The sequence below is a fragment of the Natator depressus genome, chromosome 5, assembly GCF_965152275.1.
Source record: "Natator depressus isolate rNatDep1 chromosome 5, rNatDep2.hap1, whole genome shotgun sequence".
NCBI classification, from domain to species: domain Eukaryota; kingdom Metazoa; phylum Chordata; order Testudines; family Cheloniidae; genus Natator; species Natator depressus.
The window spans coordinates 69,003,102-69,018,499 of record NC_134238.1 but is presented as its reverse complement, the minus strand read 5'-3'; the positions used below and the strand labels follow the sequence as shown (position 1 = coordinate 69,018,499).

The 15,398-nt window shown below is 47.9% G+C and overlaps 2 protein-coding genes across 4 annotated transcripts in view; one reads left to right on the top strand and one right to left on the bottom strand.

Annotated features, from left to right (window-relative positions):
• SLC25A46 (solute carrier family 25 member 46) overlaps window positions 1–12,522 on the bottom strand; it is a 39,307-nt gene extending 26,785 nt beyond the window's left edge. The window contains exons 1-3 of one of the 3 annotated variants that reach the window (XM_074952942.1): window positions 8,466–8,557; window positions 8,162–8,178; window positions 2,535–2,577 (exon numbers count right to left, since the gene is read on the bottom strand). Coding sequence is in view for 1 of the 3 variants with exons in the window: in XM_074952941.1 (XP_074809042.1) it covers window positions 2,535–2,577; window positions 8,162–8,423 (305 nt within the window). In the remaining 2 variants the exon portion in view is untranslated. Of the gene's footprint in view, window positions 1–2,534; window positions 2,578–8,161; window positions 8,439–8,465; window positions 8,558–12,503 lie in introns of those variants that run through there. The other 2 variants (XM_074952943.1, XM_074952941.1) reach the window with 2 other exon arrangements.
• Window positions 12,214–15,398, top strand: part of TMEM232 (transmembrane protein 232) — a 128,144-nt gene continuing 124,959 nt past the window's right edge. Inside the window, exon 1 of the mRNA XM_074952940.1 lies at window positions 12,214–12,348. The gene's annotated coding sequence lies outside the window, so the exon portion shown is untranslated. The remainder of the gene's footprint in view (window positions 12,349–15,398) is intronic.

Genomic DNA, 15,398 nt, shown 5'->3' with positions numbered 1-15,398 from the left:
GAAATACGCAGAGGCACAAAGTGAGTCACCCATGACCGCAGAGTTGGTCAGTGGCAGAACCAAAATTAAAAGCTCCCAACTCTCAGTTTTACAGTCATTCCTCTACACCACAGAGCCCCTCAAAGAAAGAGAACCTTGTTCTATAAGTCTATTAGGTCCCTACAGTATATCAACAGAGGTTGATATGTATGAGGGGTTCAATAGTTGACCCAAAAACTTCATTCACCAGGCACCTTGAAAAATCTATTGTATTTGACATGGACTTGGACAGACATCACAATGTGTGTTCTGAGAACAGAATTAATCAGTATATTAAGGTCCACCATTTTCTCAACAAAAAAATATATAATTCCATACATAGCAGCTTTGGATAGTTTTTCCACCCCAATATTACTGCTCTAGCATGCTTTAACATTGTGCTTGGTGATATTTGCGCCTGCTTAGGAAAGATTAATACTACCTGAAAATATTCATTTGAGTGACGAATGCACAAGCACTCTTCACAGAAGCATTTCAGAATTCTCAGCAGTCTCTCCATATTTAACTGCAGATTCTCAGCGACACCCCTCCCTCCTACCCAGGAGTCAACACTGTCTTGATTCTAGAATCATCTCCTCTAGATTCCTTGCTCTGATTACCCCACAATAAAATTTGAAGGTGTTTCTCCAAACTATAGGTGAGTGGGAAATTACATCTTTATAACTAGTCGGTCTCCAGGTACATATCACTTGGGCTATTTCTCTCTCTAGCTTATCTATGCAGCACAGAATTTTAAACTGAGCAAGACTCAGCCTTTTGGTTTGTTTGAACAGGATCCCAAGTTGCCAAACAGCACAGGCATGCTGATGTTCTTCAGGGGTTCCTTGCATTGAAAACAGGCAGCAGCAGAAGTATAGCTACGTTTTCATACTTTGCTCATTACCATACTATTTGATAGCCTTAAGAAATATAGGTCTAACTCACTGGGACCCAACTTTGGTCAATATGAAAATCTGTGCAGTCCATGTGATCCATGCCAATAGCTGCAAGCATCCTTTACCATTTTACACCTCTACCCAGATATAACGCAACCTGATATAACACGGGTTCGCATACAACATGGTAAAGCAGCCCCCTTTCCCCCCCCCCGGTCTGGGAGGCAGAAGCTGTGGGGGAGAACTTTTGGGGGCCTGGGTGATTAGCGGGGGGCTGGGAGCAGCCTGCTCCGTTTCCCTTGCCCCTGCACCAGTCGTGTCACTCGGGGGAGGGGGCTTGGGGGAAGGGACCCCCCCCAACCCCGCACTCACCGGTGGTGGCGGAAGCGGAGCAGTCCGGCCCCAGCCCACTCCACTCCGCCAGCTCTGAGCCGCAGCGCTCCACTTCCCACCACAGGTGAGTGCTGGGAGCATCCTTTTCCCAACCTCCCCGCACTCACCAGCAGCTGCAGAAGAGGAGCAGCTCAGTCCAGCCTGCTCCACTCCGCCAGCTCCCAGCCACAGCGCTCTGCTTCCCGACGCCAGTGAGTGTGGGGGGGGGGGCATCCTTTCCCCAACCTCCCCACACTCACCGGCGGCAGGAAGCAGAGCGCCATGGCTGGGAGCTGGTGGAGTGAAGCGGGCTGGGGCCACGGTGCTCTGCTTCCCACTGCTGCCGGTGAGTGCCTTTCAGGGGGCAGGGGTGTGGATAGGGGTCAGGGCAGTCAGGGGACAGGGAGGTTGGGTAGAGGGTGGGGTCCTGGGGGTGATTATGGATGGGGGGGGTCTCTGGAGGGGGCGGTCAGGAGCCAAAGGAGCAGGGGGGCCAAAGCAAGTTCGATAGAACGCGGTTTCACATATAACACGATAAGATTTTTTGGCTCCCGAGGACCGCGTTATATCAGGGTAGAGGTGTATTTGAAGATAAGAGCCAGAGGCTATGAGCTGGAGAGAAGACTGCTGAAAAAAGATAATCATTATAATGTTCATTTCTTGATTGGTTTCATTCAGTGCCAACAGCAATAAAGACATCCCCACTAAACCTAATGGATCCATGTGCACTCATTCTTGTAAATCATCCTTTATACAGAGTCAGTCAAAACTTAAGAAATACAGCTCACACTACCTAGTTTACAGTATATTATTCTTCTCCCAATATCTAATCAATATTTTAAGTACTGTTTCTGAGGTTTAAAATTCAAGAACACTGTGCCAATGCAATTCCAGCTAGTTTCACTCACTCTAACACTATTGCTCTCTAAAGTCCAAACATATAAAAGCATTTTTTATTGATGTGTGCTTCATGCAAAACATACTGTAGCAACTTATATGCTCCAAGGTTTTCAAAATTCCTACCCTATATATTTTTGTATCAAACCCATCACTGTAGTAACTGAAAGAGCTACAGTACCTTAGCTTGAGAAAGAAGGTAAGAGAAAACAATTAACTTTGTGCTAGATTTTTAAACCTAGTTAATTAAATGCATATTGTAATTTGAACTCAGGGAGCATGACAGACTACAAAATGTAAAAGCCATAATTATCAGTGAAAAATGTGTTTTACACAGAACAAAATTCTTACCTGGCAAGGCCAATACCAAAGCCTGCAAATCTATTCAACTGTTCTGAAAGAAACACAATAGAAGATTATGTAGCACTGATATTTACTGCAGAACGGTGAGGAAAGAAACAAGCTGTAATACAGAGTACCAGAGCAACCAATTGTATAGCTTGCTCATTTCAACAAATTCTGAGCACTGCACCACAGTGTACAAAGTATACTACTTTCAGGATAGTTTTGCCAACTCAGCAAAAGGAAAACGTAATTGTCTACGAAAGATTACTTTCATCTGAAGTGCTTGGTTTATAATAACTTGCTGGAGCTCAAATACAAGTAACTTATTTGCCTTAAACTACCTATATGAGGAAAAGGGAGACTGCATGGCTAATGGAACTGGGAACAATTTGACTGACATCTGAGAAAACAAATGGACCCAAATCAATAATGACCAAAAATCACTACTTAACAGCTGTTCAACGGCATGTGTGACATGAATATGGTCTCAGTCCAGTTCTTAATGAATAAATGTCAGTACCATAATGCCACCACAAGAACTGGTGTCACAAAAAGTCACAGAGAGTGACCCTTTTACTTCTAGAAGTCCCCTCCACCGGGGGGTTGATTTAGTGGGTCTAGTGAAGCCCCGCTAAATTGACTGTCAATCGCTCTCCGGGTGACTCCAGTACTCCACCGGAACAAGAAACATAAGGTAAATCGATGGGAGAGTTTCTCCCGTCAACCCAGCATGGTGTAGACATCACAAAAGGTCGACCTAAGCTACATTGACTCCAGCTATGTTATTCACATAACATATTCAAATGTTTGAGTTAGTAACCACAAATGTTTCAATGATGCATCCAATCCAAGACGACTTCATGAGTTTTGCCAAAAGCCCAGTGGGGATTAAGTTTTGTTCAGCCCCAATTTTCAAACCTGGATGCCTAAAGTTAGGCTCCTAAATCTATATTTAAGTTCCTAGATAAAAAGTAGCCTGAGTTTCAAAGGTGCTGAGTGCCTACAGCTCTGAATGAAGTCAACTTGCAGACACTCAACACTGTAGAAAATTAGGCACTTTTATACAGGAGCTTAGATATGGATTTAGAAGCCTACCTTTAGGCATATAGATTTGAAAATCCTGACCTGAATTCACTAATCTCTTTCCACCTGTAGATACTGTCATAATGTTAACCAACCATTAGTCTTCCCCTACGGAGAGTCTTCCAAACAAGAGTCAGATTCCTCTGCCTGTTGTGTGCCATGATTCCGAGCTGTCAATTGCCCTCACCCAAGCCATCAAGTCAGAACACAAAAAGATTTCTTACCCATTGCAGTAAGCATTTTCTCTCTGCCCCTACAACTTACAAGGCAGAGATAAGAACTTTTGCTCTTTGCCATACAGATACTTATTCTTTGCTTCAGCGGCTCTGCCAGTAGCTCTATCAAGATAAATAGCTCAGGGCTCGTCCCAACAGTATCTGAGCCAAGAGCTTTCCACCCCAATCCTCTATGGAGAGATTGGAGTCCTTAGCTTGCCAGGTGACATGAATGTTTCCTGAGAGCACTCTTGGATCCTTAGGAGACTCCAGGGAATGAACTTGCACATACTGCCCATAGAGCAGAAACAGCTCTCCCCAACTTTGTGTCTGAGAGTCCAAGGCACTGAACCTTCTCTCATAAACAACCATGTTTCAGCAGGCCCCCTCAGAAGGCACAGAAGACAGATGCTATGCTTCTCCTCCAGCAGTAGCACATTCACACTCTCCTCATCCCACACGTCACTGAATTATTTTTCAAAAAGTCTTATTAAAAAAAAGTGAGAGGTACCAAAAGATTGGAGAAAAGCAGTAGTAGGAAATAAGGCAAAGAGTGATTCTGCTGTCTCAAGTCTAACTTTTACCCCTATTAAAACAATGGAACATTTGAAGAAAAAATCCAAACCTTTGGAGGGTAATAGAACCATTAGCATAAGCTGCATCATTACTGAAATGATGACATTTCCAGTAGCATGCATCATGTGTTAAGCAAACAACGGTCAATGCAATTTTTAACTGCTTATGCCAAGATGCATCAGGAAATGACAGTCGCTTGATAAAGAGCTTTGCTACAACTGCATCAGGAATTCAGTGCTCAGTTTTAGGCACCATATTACCAGAAAGATATTTGCAAACCAGAAATAATTCAGGGAGGGGAAGAAAAAAAAAAAGAAAAGAAAAAAAGATCATACATTGAAGGACAGATTAAGGCCTGACCCTGCAAATTGCTCCTCTGAGGAAGAACCCCACTGACTTCAATAGAGTTCTGTGTGGGCACAGCAGTCTACCGGTACACAATGAACTGCAGAATTGAGACCTACGAGTCACTTAGCTATAAAATGGCAAAGTGGGGGACTTAAAAATATAAATCTACACAAATATTTTAATACACATACTGGTATTACAAAATAATTGTTTAGAAATGCATAGAACAACAACTAGAAGTAATGAGATGAAATTGAAGACAGTTCAGGTTGAATATCATTCAATTCAAACAACTATTTTAATTGAAATTTGAAACACTAATTTCCATTAATATTAAGCTTTTATGACTTTAATACACAAACTAAGAGTGCATGAACTACTTGACAATGTCCTTTTAATAAAAATATGGAAACAAAAAGAAGTAAAAGAGTTAGGATTATTATCTTGCATTTCAACAATTTGCTGTTCACAACATTCCTTTTCATATTTTAGACACATCATCTCCATTTCAGGAAGACAGAAAATGATAATCCAATTGCAATGACTTCTGTTCCCTTTTGCCAACACTGCCAAGGAACCATTGGAATAGGTGCCTACACCATATTATCATAACTCCCACCTCCTTCAATAGAAAAAGATGACAAAACAAGAGGACGTACATTTAAAGGTGACCTATAAATGAGAAATTTGTGTTTGTCCCCTTTTTACTTCTTTATGATACACAAAGAAATCCTGAAAGTTTGTGTATTTTTGTTTTAAAAAGTTTATGCCTTGACTCTTGAATTTTGCAGCAAGAAAACTACTATGTTGGCGTGAAACACCAGGAAAATGAAATCTTATTAACTGACTGAAGATTGTTTCACGCTCTTTATAAATTGTTGCAAGACCCATCTATTGTCTCAGATTTTTTATTGTACTTACAGAAGGTGGGGTATTTATGTTAATTTTGATGCTACTAGTTATATGGATAGCTGAATTTGCATGTATAAATGTATTGCATTATAAAAGGCACATGGAGTGTACAACCAGCACTTTTACTAACAATGTACTTTGTGTGTCTATTATGTGCTTAGCACATACTTTTGGGCACTGTATAAATAATACCTATTTAACTTAAATATACAATCAGAAAAAAACTTCCTTTGTTAAAGATTCAACACCACCATCTCTTCAAGCTCCCAAACCACATTCAGGGGTACCACAGAAGAGAGATCCAGGAAAATAGGGAAAGTGAGATAAAAGAAAACAAAAACTTTTCAGATCTTCTTTATACATCAAACCAAAAAATGCACAAATCCATTTTGCTTTCTTATCTTCAGGTCAACTCAAAGTTTTTTTTTTTTTTTTAATAAACAAAGTTTTCTTTTATCTTATGTTCAAGTTTTGAAGTCAAAATACAAGAGTGAACAACTAGTTTGTATAGCTTTGAGGCAAAACTGGGTTTAAGATATGTAACATCTCCTAAAAGAGGACACTTTGTCTAGGCATTTACTGTATATAGTACCTATCACTGTGGTATCATGAGCAGAAGATCAACTACTTTATGAAGCATGTCTGATGTTATAAAATACTTCAGACATTCAGTAAGAGTTTTAGAATAAGAGGGAATAAGTAGAAAATAAACAAAAAATATTTACATAATCTGATTATATGCAATGTGAACAGAAAAACAATGAACTGAAAAAGCTTGAAAAAAACTTTCAGATGAGATGTGAAAATAAGTGATTCAATGAGATGGCACAATTGAGCAAAGTTGATTTCAAGAGCAGGGAACTCAAGTGTAAAAAACAAACACTAATTGTGGTTAGACCAAGTAGGATGCCAGACAGGTAGCTAATACTAGGTAACTGAAGAAAAGAGTGGGTTCATTAGGTAGTCTAGCATAGCCAAGGAGGCTTATAAAAAACAAGGAGAAAAGTTTTGAACTAGATTCTAAAGTAAATGGAGGAGGGGAGGCAGAAGAGTTCCAGAATAAGGGGGAAGTTGACATGCTTCTCAATTTGCTTGGCATTCTTAGCCCTGGTCTACACTGGGGGGGGGGGGGGGGGAGAGGAGGAAGAGGAGAAATCGTTCTAAGTTCCCCTGTCGACTCTGCCTGCCCCTCTTGTGGCGCTGGAGTACAGGAGTCAACGGGAGAGCGCTCGGAGGTCGATTTATTGCATCTAGACTAGACACGATATATCGATCCTCGCTTGATCGATCGCTGCCTGCCGATCCGGCGGGTAGTGAAGACATACCTTTAGGCTTGGTCTACACTACCAACTTATGTCAGTATAACTACATCACTCCAGGGTGTGGAAAATCAACACCTCTGAGTGATGTAATTTTACCAACCTAACCCCTGGTGTAGATAGTGCTATGTCCATGGGATAGTTTCTCCGGTTGACATAGCTACCGCCTCTTGGGGAGGTGGAGTACCTACACTGATGAGAGAACCTCTCCTGTCAAGTGTACGTATTATCTTCACTAAGCACTAGAGCAGCACAAGTGGAGACAAACCCTTGGTGTTTGTAAAGCCACAATCCTTTTCTATTCTGAATTGCGCCTCAAAACTTATTTCTGCTGTGTCACCATTTAGTGAGTTAATTCACCAGTTCAATGTAGTTATTTAATGCAGCCATCCAAACACCTGCACTGCGTAGGCATGCAATTGTATTTCTCTAACCCTTGTCTCATCTGCCTTCCCCCTTATCTCCCAGCTGGTGTGCTCCATGTGAGATTACACCAGTGGTTCTCAAACTGAGGGTTGTGACCCCAAAGTGGGCCTGGCATCACCAGGACTGGCTTAGACTTGCTGTGGCCCAGGGCCAAAGCCAAAGCCGGAGGGTTTCAGCCCTGGGCGACGGGGCTCAGGTTACAGGCCCCCTGCCTAGGACTGAAGGCCTTGGGCTTCAGCTTTGACCCCTCCCAGAGCAGTGGGGCTCAGGCTTTGGTGTCCACTCTCCCCCCTGGTCGTGTAGAAATTTTTGTTGTCACAAGGCGGTCATGGTGCAATGAAGTTTGAGAACCCTTGGGTTAGACCAGAAGCTCTTTGGGGGCAGGGACTCATTTATACTATCTGACACGGATACCTTTGACTGTTGATCCTGTAACATTATAACAGGAGCTGGGATGTGGGGAATCCCCTGCCTCCTAGGACAAGGGGCAGATGGATTATTTTGTATCTATTTTCCTTTACTTGGGACTGTTGATAAACCAGAACACACACAAAAAGAATCAGGGAGACACCCTAATAAAGATCCATCTCTACCTCTGTTGTTCCTATGCCCCCTCGCCCTGCGCTGCCCCCGACCTGAGTCCAGCTCCGGCCCCTCTCCCGCCGCCCTCCGCCAGAGCCGCCCCGCCATCTCATCAGCCCCCAAGCCCAGCTCCGCCGTCTCACCCCACCCCGGCCGGCTGGGGTCCCCTTACCGGAGCTGGAGCCGGCGCCCGCGGGGTACGGTTCGTCGTTGAGACCAACTCCCCCGAGGGGGGTCCCGGCCGGGCCGGCCCCGTACTGCGGGGTCCTCTCCCCCCAGTGCAGGTTGCGGCTGCCCGGGATGTCGGGGGGGCTGGAGACCCAGTGGCTCAGGTCCGAGGCGGAACTGTAGGGCTTGGCCCCGGGGCCCGGCTCCTCCCGGCCGCCCACCCTGTAGCCCAACCCATCGAAGCCCTCGGGGCGCCGCGGCTGCATCGGGGGGCGCGACGGGGGCGCGGGCGCCGGCAAACTCCTGCGAACAACAACGATACAGGAACCCGCTGCTGGCGCCGCCCAGCATCTACTTCCGGGTCGGAACCGGAATCCGACGCCCTGAAGCCAGGCAGCGGCCCCTGAGAGTCACATGACCATGGAGCCGGGTGCTGCGCTCTGATAGGCCAATAGGCATCCCCCACCCGGCCGCCCGGCGCTCTGGTGTCCTGCTGGTCTCGGCGGGGCGGGGGTGTAGGTGGGAGTGTCGCTCTCCCTGGGTGGGTGGTGGGTGTCTGCCCGTTCTCTTGGCTGTGTCGGGGGCGGTGTCACAGTTTCTCTGCCTCGCTCAGGGGCCGGGCAAGGCAGTAGAGGCCTTGGGCGTGCTGGGGAGTCAGCGCCAACCCAGTCACCAGTGTAGATGGGCAAAGGTAGATTTGCACCGGTTGTGCTCCCCCTCTTTTCAGCAGGTTTAAATTCCAGCTTCCTTTTCCCCCGTTGTGGGTTGTTGCCCTGTAGCTGATCATTGCTGGCTCAATCCCAGACATAGACAAAGCCTAATGAGCCTCTCTACCCTATTGCAGACAGGGTAACCAGGTGTTCTGGTTTTTATAGGGACAGTCCTGATCATAGTATCATAGAATATCAGGGTTGGAAGGGACCTCAGGAGGTCATCTAGTCCAACCCCCTGCTCAAAGCAGGACCAATCCCCAACTAAATCATCCCAACCAGGGCTTTGTCAAGCCTGACCTTAAAAATATCTAAGGAAGGAGATTCCACCACCTCCCTAGGTAATCCATTCCAGTGTTTCACCACCCTCCTAGTGAAAAAGTTTTTCCTAATATCCAACCTAAACCTCCCCCACTGCAACTTGAAACCATTACTCCTTGTTCTGTCATCAGCTACCACTGAGATATTCGGGGCTTTTTCTTATATAGGTACCTCCTGTCCCAATTTTTCACACTTGCTATTTGGTCACCCTACAGAAAGCTTCACATAAGACCAGCCAAAGGTCAGATCAAAGGTCCATTTAGCCTAGTAGCTTATCTTCTGAGAGTGGCCAATGCCAGGTGCTTCAGAGGGAATGGACAGTACAGGTAATCCTAAAGTGATCCATAGGCACCAATTCTGTGCATGCTCTGGGGCTGGAAGGCCTACAGGGAAATATTAGTGGGTGCTCTGCACCCACCGGTAACCAAGCTCCCCCCTCTTCACCTCCTCCCCCACCACCTGAGTGTGCTCCGTTCCCGCTCCTCCTCCTCCCCCCCAGCACTTCCCGCATGCCCCGCTGCCTAACAGCTGTTTGGCAGTGTTTAGGACTTTCCGGGAGGGAGGGAGAGGAGCGAGGAAGCAGCATGCTCAGGGGAGGAGGTGGAGAAGAGGCAGGGCAGGGGTGGGGACTTGGGGGAAGGGGATGGAATGGGGGCAGGAAGGGGCGGGCTGGGGTGGGAAAAGGCAGGGTGGGGCAAGGACTTTGGGGAAGGGGTGGAATGGTGGTGGAGCAAGGCCAGTGCAGGGGTGGGAAGAGGCGGGACAGGGGCAGGGCCAAGGGTGGGCAGGGGGTCAAGCACCCACCAGGCAGAGGGGAAGTCGGCGCCTATGACATCCTATCACCCATTCTCAGCTTCTGGCAAACAGAAGCTAGGGACACCATTCCTGCCCATCGTGGCTAATAGCCATTGATGACCCTATCCTCCATGAATTTATCTAGTTCTTTTTTGAACCCTGTTATAGTCTTCGCCTTCACAACATCCTCTGGCAAAGAGTTCCAGAGGCTGACTGTGCATTGTGTAAGCAATACTTCCTTTTGTTTGTTTTAAACCTGCTGCTTGTTCATTTCAGTTGGCAACCCCTACTTCTAGTGTTATGAGATGAAGTAACACTTCCGTATTTACTTTCTACATACCAGTCATGATTTTATAGACCTCTATCATATCCCCCTTTGCCCTTAGTTGTCTCTTTTCCAAGCTGAAAAGTCCCAGCCTTATTCATCTCTCCTATGGAAGCTGTTCCATGCCCCTAATCATTTTTGTTGCCCTTTTCTGTACCTTTTCCAATTCCAATATATCTTTTTTGAGATGCGGCGACCACATCTGCACACGGTATAAATTATAAAATACTTCAGATTCACACTGATTAGTATAGACTTGATTTCAATCCCAATATAACGCTAAAATTCAAATATGATTTTCATGTCTGCCCATATGAAGAAATGCTTTCTTGGCTTTAGCTGGCATATGTTGGGGACAAGCTAGAACCAGTAAGAAACAGTCTGTGCCAACCTTAACTACTAAACTTGTTTGATCACTCACTCTCAGATATTTAGGAGGTAGTTTTTAGTTGGAAGAGAAGGGCAAAAGGCTAAGTATCAGTGACAATGGGCAAATGGGATTGGTAATGTAATACACCGCTCATGATATTACATGGGTATCTTGCACTTTCAGAGTTATTAATGATGGTTGTGTCCTCAAGGCAGTGTGGTAAATTTGTAATAGGCTTGACCCAAAATGTCATCGAAGCTGAAAATGTGCAATGTGATGTGATGATGAAGGTGCTTACAGTCTAGTATTATCTGTTCATATCAATAAAACTGAACAAAGATATATTATTGCTGGCTTTTTGTCACCGGATTAGTCACAGATAGGGAGTAGCCAGGAAAAAAACAACCACTGAGAAAAAACAAAACAAAAAAACATGCTAGTGACAAAATAATGGAATGGCTGGGGGTACCCCCATGAAAATATTTTTTTTAAACATTTCCATGCAACCACATGATGGACAGAAGAATTTAGATGAGCATTTCCTTGCCCATGTGAAGGTATGGAGGCTGCAGACAAAGTGAAAGGTCACCACCCAATTTGTTAAGACCTCTTTGTCAGTGACAAAGGCCTGACACACATGTCACAGGAAAACTTTTGGAAAATGAATCTTAAAATAACATGGGATTCATTTCTGTAGCACACCCATTTTCAATCGTTTCCGTCTCATGCCTCAGTCTGCCTGATTTCTGCAATTTGTAACAACAACGATTAATAAGGAGACATGACAGCAGGTCTGGGCGGAATGAGGGCTGCATTCCCTCCAACAGGAGTGTTCCAAAGAGCAGCTTAAAGGGGGAAAGAGCCTGCCAAGCTGGTGTGGCGCTGGGTGGGGCGGGGGGCGAGCAACTTCAGAACCCGCTGACATGTCAGGGGAGGTGGGAAAACTGGATTGAGCCCCCAAACGTGTGGTGTGGGGGGGCAACTCTGAACCCAGCAGAGGAGAGAAGAATGTGTGCGAGGGATAGCTCAGTGGTTTGAGCATTGGCTTCCTAAACCCAGGGTTGTGAGCTCAATCCCTGAGGGGGCCATTTAGGGATCTGGGGCAAAAATTGGGGATTAGCCCTGCTTTGAGCAGGGGGTTGGACTAGATGACCTCCTGAGGTCCCTTCCAACCCTGATATTCTATGATCCTATGAAGGAGAGGAACCTCGGCCCGTAGACAATTCCCCCCCCCCCCCCCCCGGCCACCTCACCCGGGTGCCCCCTGCCTGTTCCCTCCTACAGTCTCTAACCGCTGGCCAGGTGCAATCCCAGCCCCCGCCTGTCTCTCCGAGCTTTCTGCCTGCCTGCTCCCCTGCTGAGCCAGGCCCTTCTTCCTGCCCCGGGGCTGCACGGTCCCCCCCGCCCCGCACAAGGGGAGCGCGCGCAGGGAGTTTCAATCTCCACTGGCCACTTGGCCTCCAGCTCCCGTTTGCAGCCGCCGGGCTGGTTGCTGCGTCCGGCCGGAAGCGCCTCCCCCCCCCGTCACAATGGGCTGGGAGCCAGCCCGACCGCGTCCTTAGCAACCGCCCCGGCGGCGGCGGCGCCCGAGCAGCGGCCGGGGCCTGGGAGGCGAGTCGCCCTGGCGCGGTGCTGAGGGACGCTCCTGCCTCCACTCCCGTCACCCTCAGGTAAGCGGGAGGCGGGAGCAGGCGCCGAGGCCAGGCGCTGGGTGCCCTGACGGTGGCACGAGAATGCCTCTAAAACGTCGGAGGTTCACGGATTGCCTCGAGCCCCCCCCCCCCCCCCGGGCCCCATCACCCCTGCTCCGGAACGCACAGTGCACCTCGGATACTCTCCTGGCCTTGCCATCTCCTTTCCTCTCCCGGCCCTGCCAAGAATAGGCTGACTTTTCGAATCCCTTCAGGTATCCGTGTTACTTGCTCTCCATTTTGCATACATCCAGAAGGCTATTATCATGCTAAGGAACCTGTTAAATCGAGTGACAAAGACAAGTGAATTCCCTTTGTGGTTAATTTTCATCTCCCTAAGCCAAATTATACCACGGCTTTCAAGGAAAGATAGTTGTTAGTTAATGTGGAATGACTCCATAAAGAAACTCTAGACATCACTGATGTTATTTCTGACAACTTCCCAGGCTTTTCACATTGCTTGTAAAGCTGCATAAATACAACCTGCCATCACTCCTGGCTCTCTTTGACTAACTCACACACACCCTCTCTCAAACAATCGCTTTCCCAACTCACACACACCCTCTCTCAAACAATCCCTTTTCCAATGACAGTTAGAATAAACTACTCCTCTGTTTCTTCCTTAAGCTCCCTATCCTGTAAACATGATTTGCATCACTTTGCACATGTGAGTACTCCCATTGAAGCCAAAGGGATTGACTCTTCATGAATTATGAGCATAAAGCTATGCACGTGCTTAAGTATTTGCGGTAAACCCTGATCCTACAAAGACTTATCCACTTGTTTCAGAGTAGCAGCCGTGTTAGTCTGTATTCGCAAAAAGAAAAGGAGGACTTGTGGCACCTTAGAGACTAACAGATTTATTTGAGCATAAGCTTTCGTGAGCCCTTTTCTTTATCCACTTGTATAACTTTATGTCAGAGGTGAGCAAACTTTTTGGCCCGAGGGCCACATCGGGGAATAGAAATTGTATGAAAGGCCATGAATGCTCACAAAATTGGGGTTGGGGTGTCGGAGAGGGTGAGGGCTCTGGTTGGGGGTGCAGGCTTTGGGGTGGGGGTGGGGACGAGGAGTTTGGGATGTAGCAGGGTGCTCTGGGCTGGGACTGAGGGTGCGGGAAGGGGTGGAGGTTCCAGCTGGGGTTACGGGCTCTGGGGTGGGGCTGGGGATAAGAGGTTTGGGGTGCAGGAGGGTGCTCCAGGCTGGGATTGAGGGGTCTGGAGAGCGGGAGGGGGATCAGGGCTGGGGCAGGGGGCTGGGGCCTGGGGAGAGGCTCAGGGGTGCAGGCTCCAAGCGGCGCTTACCTCAAGCAGCTCCCGGAAGCAGCGGCATGTCCCTCTATGACTCCTACGCGGAGGCACGGCCAGGCGTCTCTGCACGCTGCCCCATCTGCAGGCTCTGCCCCTGCAACTCCCATTGGAGTGCAGGAGGGGGCCATTAGAGTTGGAGCGGGATCATGCCGCAGCTTCTGGGAGCCGGGGGGAGTAGCCCCCGGCTACAGCGCCAGAGCGGGGCCATGCCACGGCTTCCGGAAGCCACGTGGTGCAGCCCCAACCCTGTGCCTCGGCAGGGCTGAGCCACGTGGTGCGGCGTCCGACCCAGCGCCCCGGCCAGAGTGCTGGAGCGGGGCCGAGCCGTGTGATGTGGCCCCTGACCCAGAGCCCTGGACGGAGCGCTGGAGCAGGGCCTAGCCGCGTGGTCCGGCCCCCAGCCCAGCGCCCCGGTCGGAGTGGGACTGAGCCATGTGGTGCGGCTGTCGATCCCACTCTCCAGCGGGAGCTTGCGGGCCAGCTTAAAACGGCTTGCAGGCTGTAGTTTGCCCACACCTGCTTTATGTGCTGCAAGTGGTCCATTGATTTCAGTGAGATTACTCAGTGTGTAAAGTAAATTTTTGCAAGAGCAGAGCCTTAGGTCCTGATCCGGCAAACATTTAGGATTGTGCTTAGTACCATGAGCAGTTCCAATGATTTCAATGGGACTAGTCAAGGTAGTAAAGTTAAGCAAATGACTGAATGTTTGTGTATTCAGAGCTGTAGACTGTAAATTCTGCAGGAGTCACTTCAGCGTGTATTCTGTACAACGCTTGGCCTATTATCAACACTTAATGAATAATAAATAATCATAATGGGAAACAAAATGATACTGTAGAAAATTTCTATAAATAAGCCAAGATATTTTCATTCCTGTCACTTTATTAGAGGGACACCACAAGCTAAAATAATGCATTTTTTTAACCTACTCTGATTATAAGTAACACCTGAAGACTTGATTCTGCAAACACTTATGCACATGCTTAACTTTAGTACTGTAAATCAGTGGGATTACTCGTGATAGTAAAATTAACATGTGTGTATAAGTATTTGCGGAATCAGGGCCTAAATGATTACTATCAATGAAAGATACTGAAGAAAAAAATATTTTTCTCAATATTTTGAGTTTGTTTACTATGTGTGCTTGACAGCACATTAGGTATGTCTACACTGCAATTAAAAACCCATGGCTGGCCTTTGCCAGCGGACTCAGGATTGTGGGGCTCTGGCTGTGGGCAGCGATGGGCTGCCAAAATCTTAACAACGGGTTCCCTCCTCACCGCACGAGGGGGTCGTTGCCCACCCCTGCCCCCTGGGACTCCTGCCCCATCCAACCCCCCCGCGTTCCTTTATGCCCCCTCCCCAGGACCCCGTCCCATCCATCCCCCTCCCCTGTCCCCTGACTGCCCCCAGAACCGGGCAGGAGGGTCTCGTGGGCCACCGTAGTGGGTGCCCACCCCACCTCTAAGAGCCAGGGGCACCTACCGGGGGGCGAGGTGGGGAGTCCCGGAGGTGCTTACCTGGGGCAGTTCCCAGGAAGCATCCCGCAGGTCCCTCTGGCTCCTAGGGGCGGGGGAGCATAGCTGGGGGGGAGCAGGGGGAGCAGCTGCTCCCTCACTGATCACATCAAAAGTGGCGCCTTAGGCTCCGACTCCCTGGGTGCTCCGGGGTGGGAGCACCCACAGGGAAAATTTGGTGGGTACACAGCACCCACCGGCA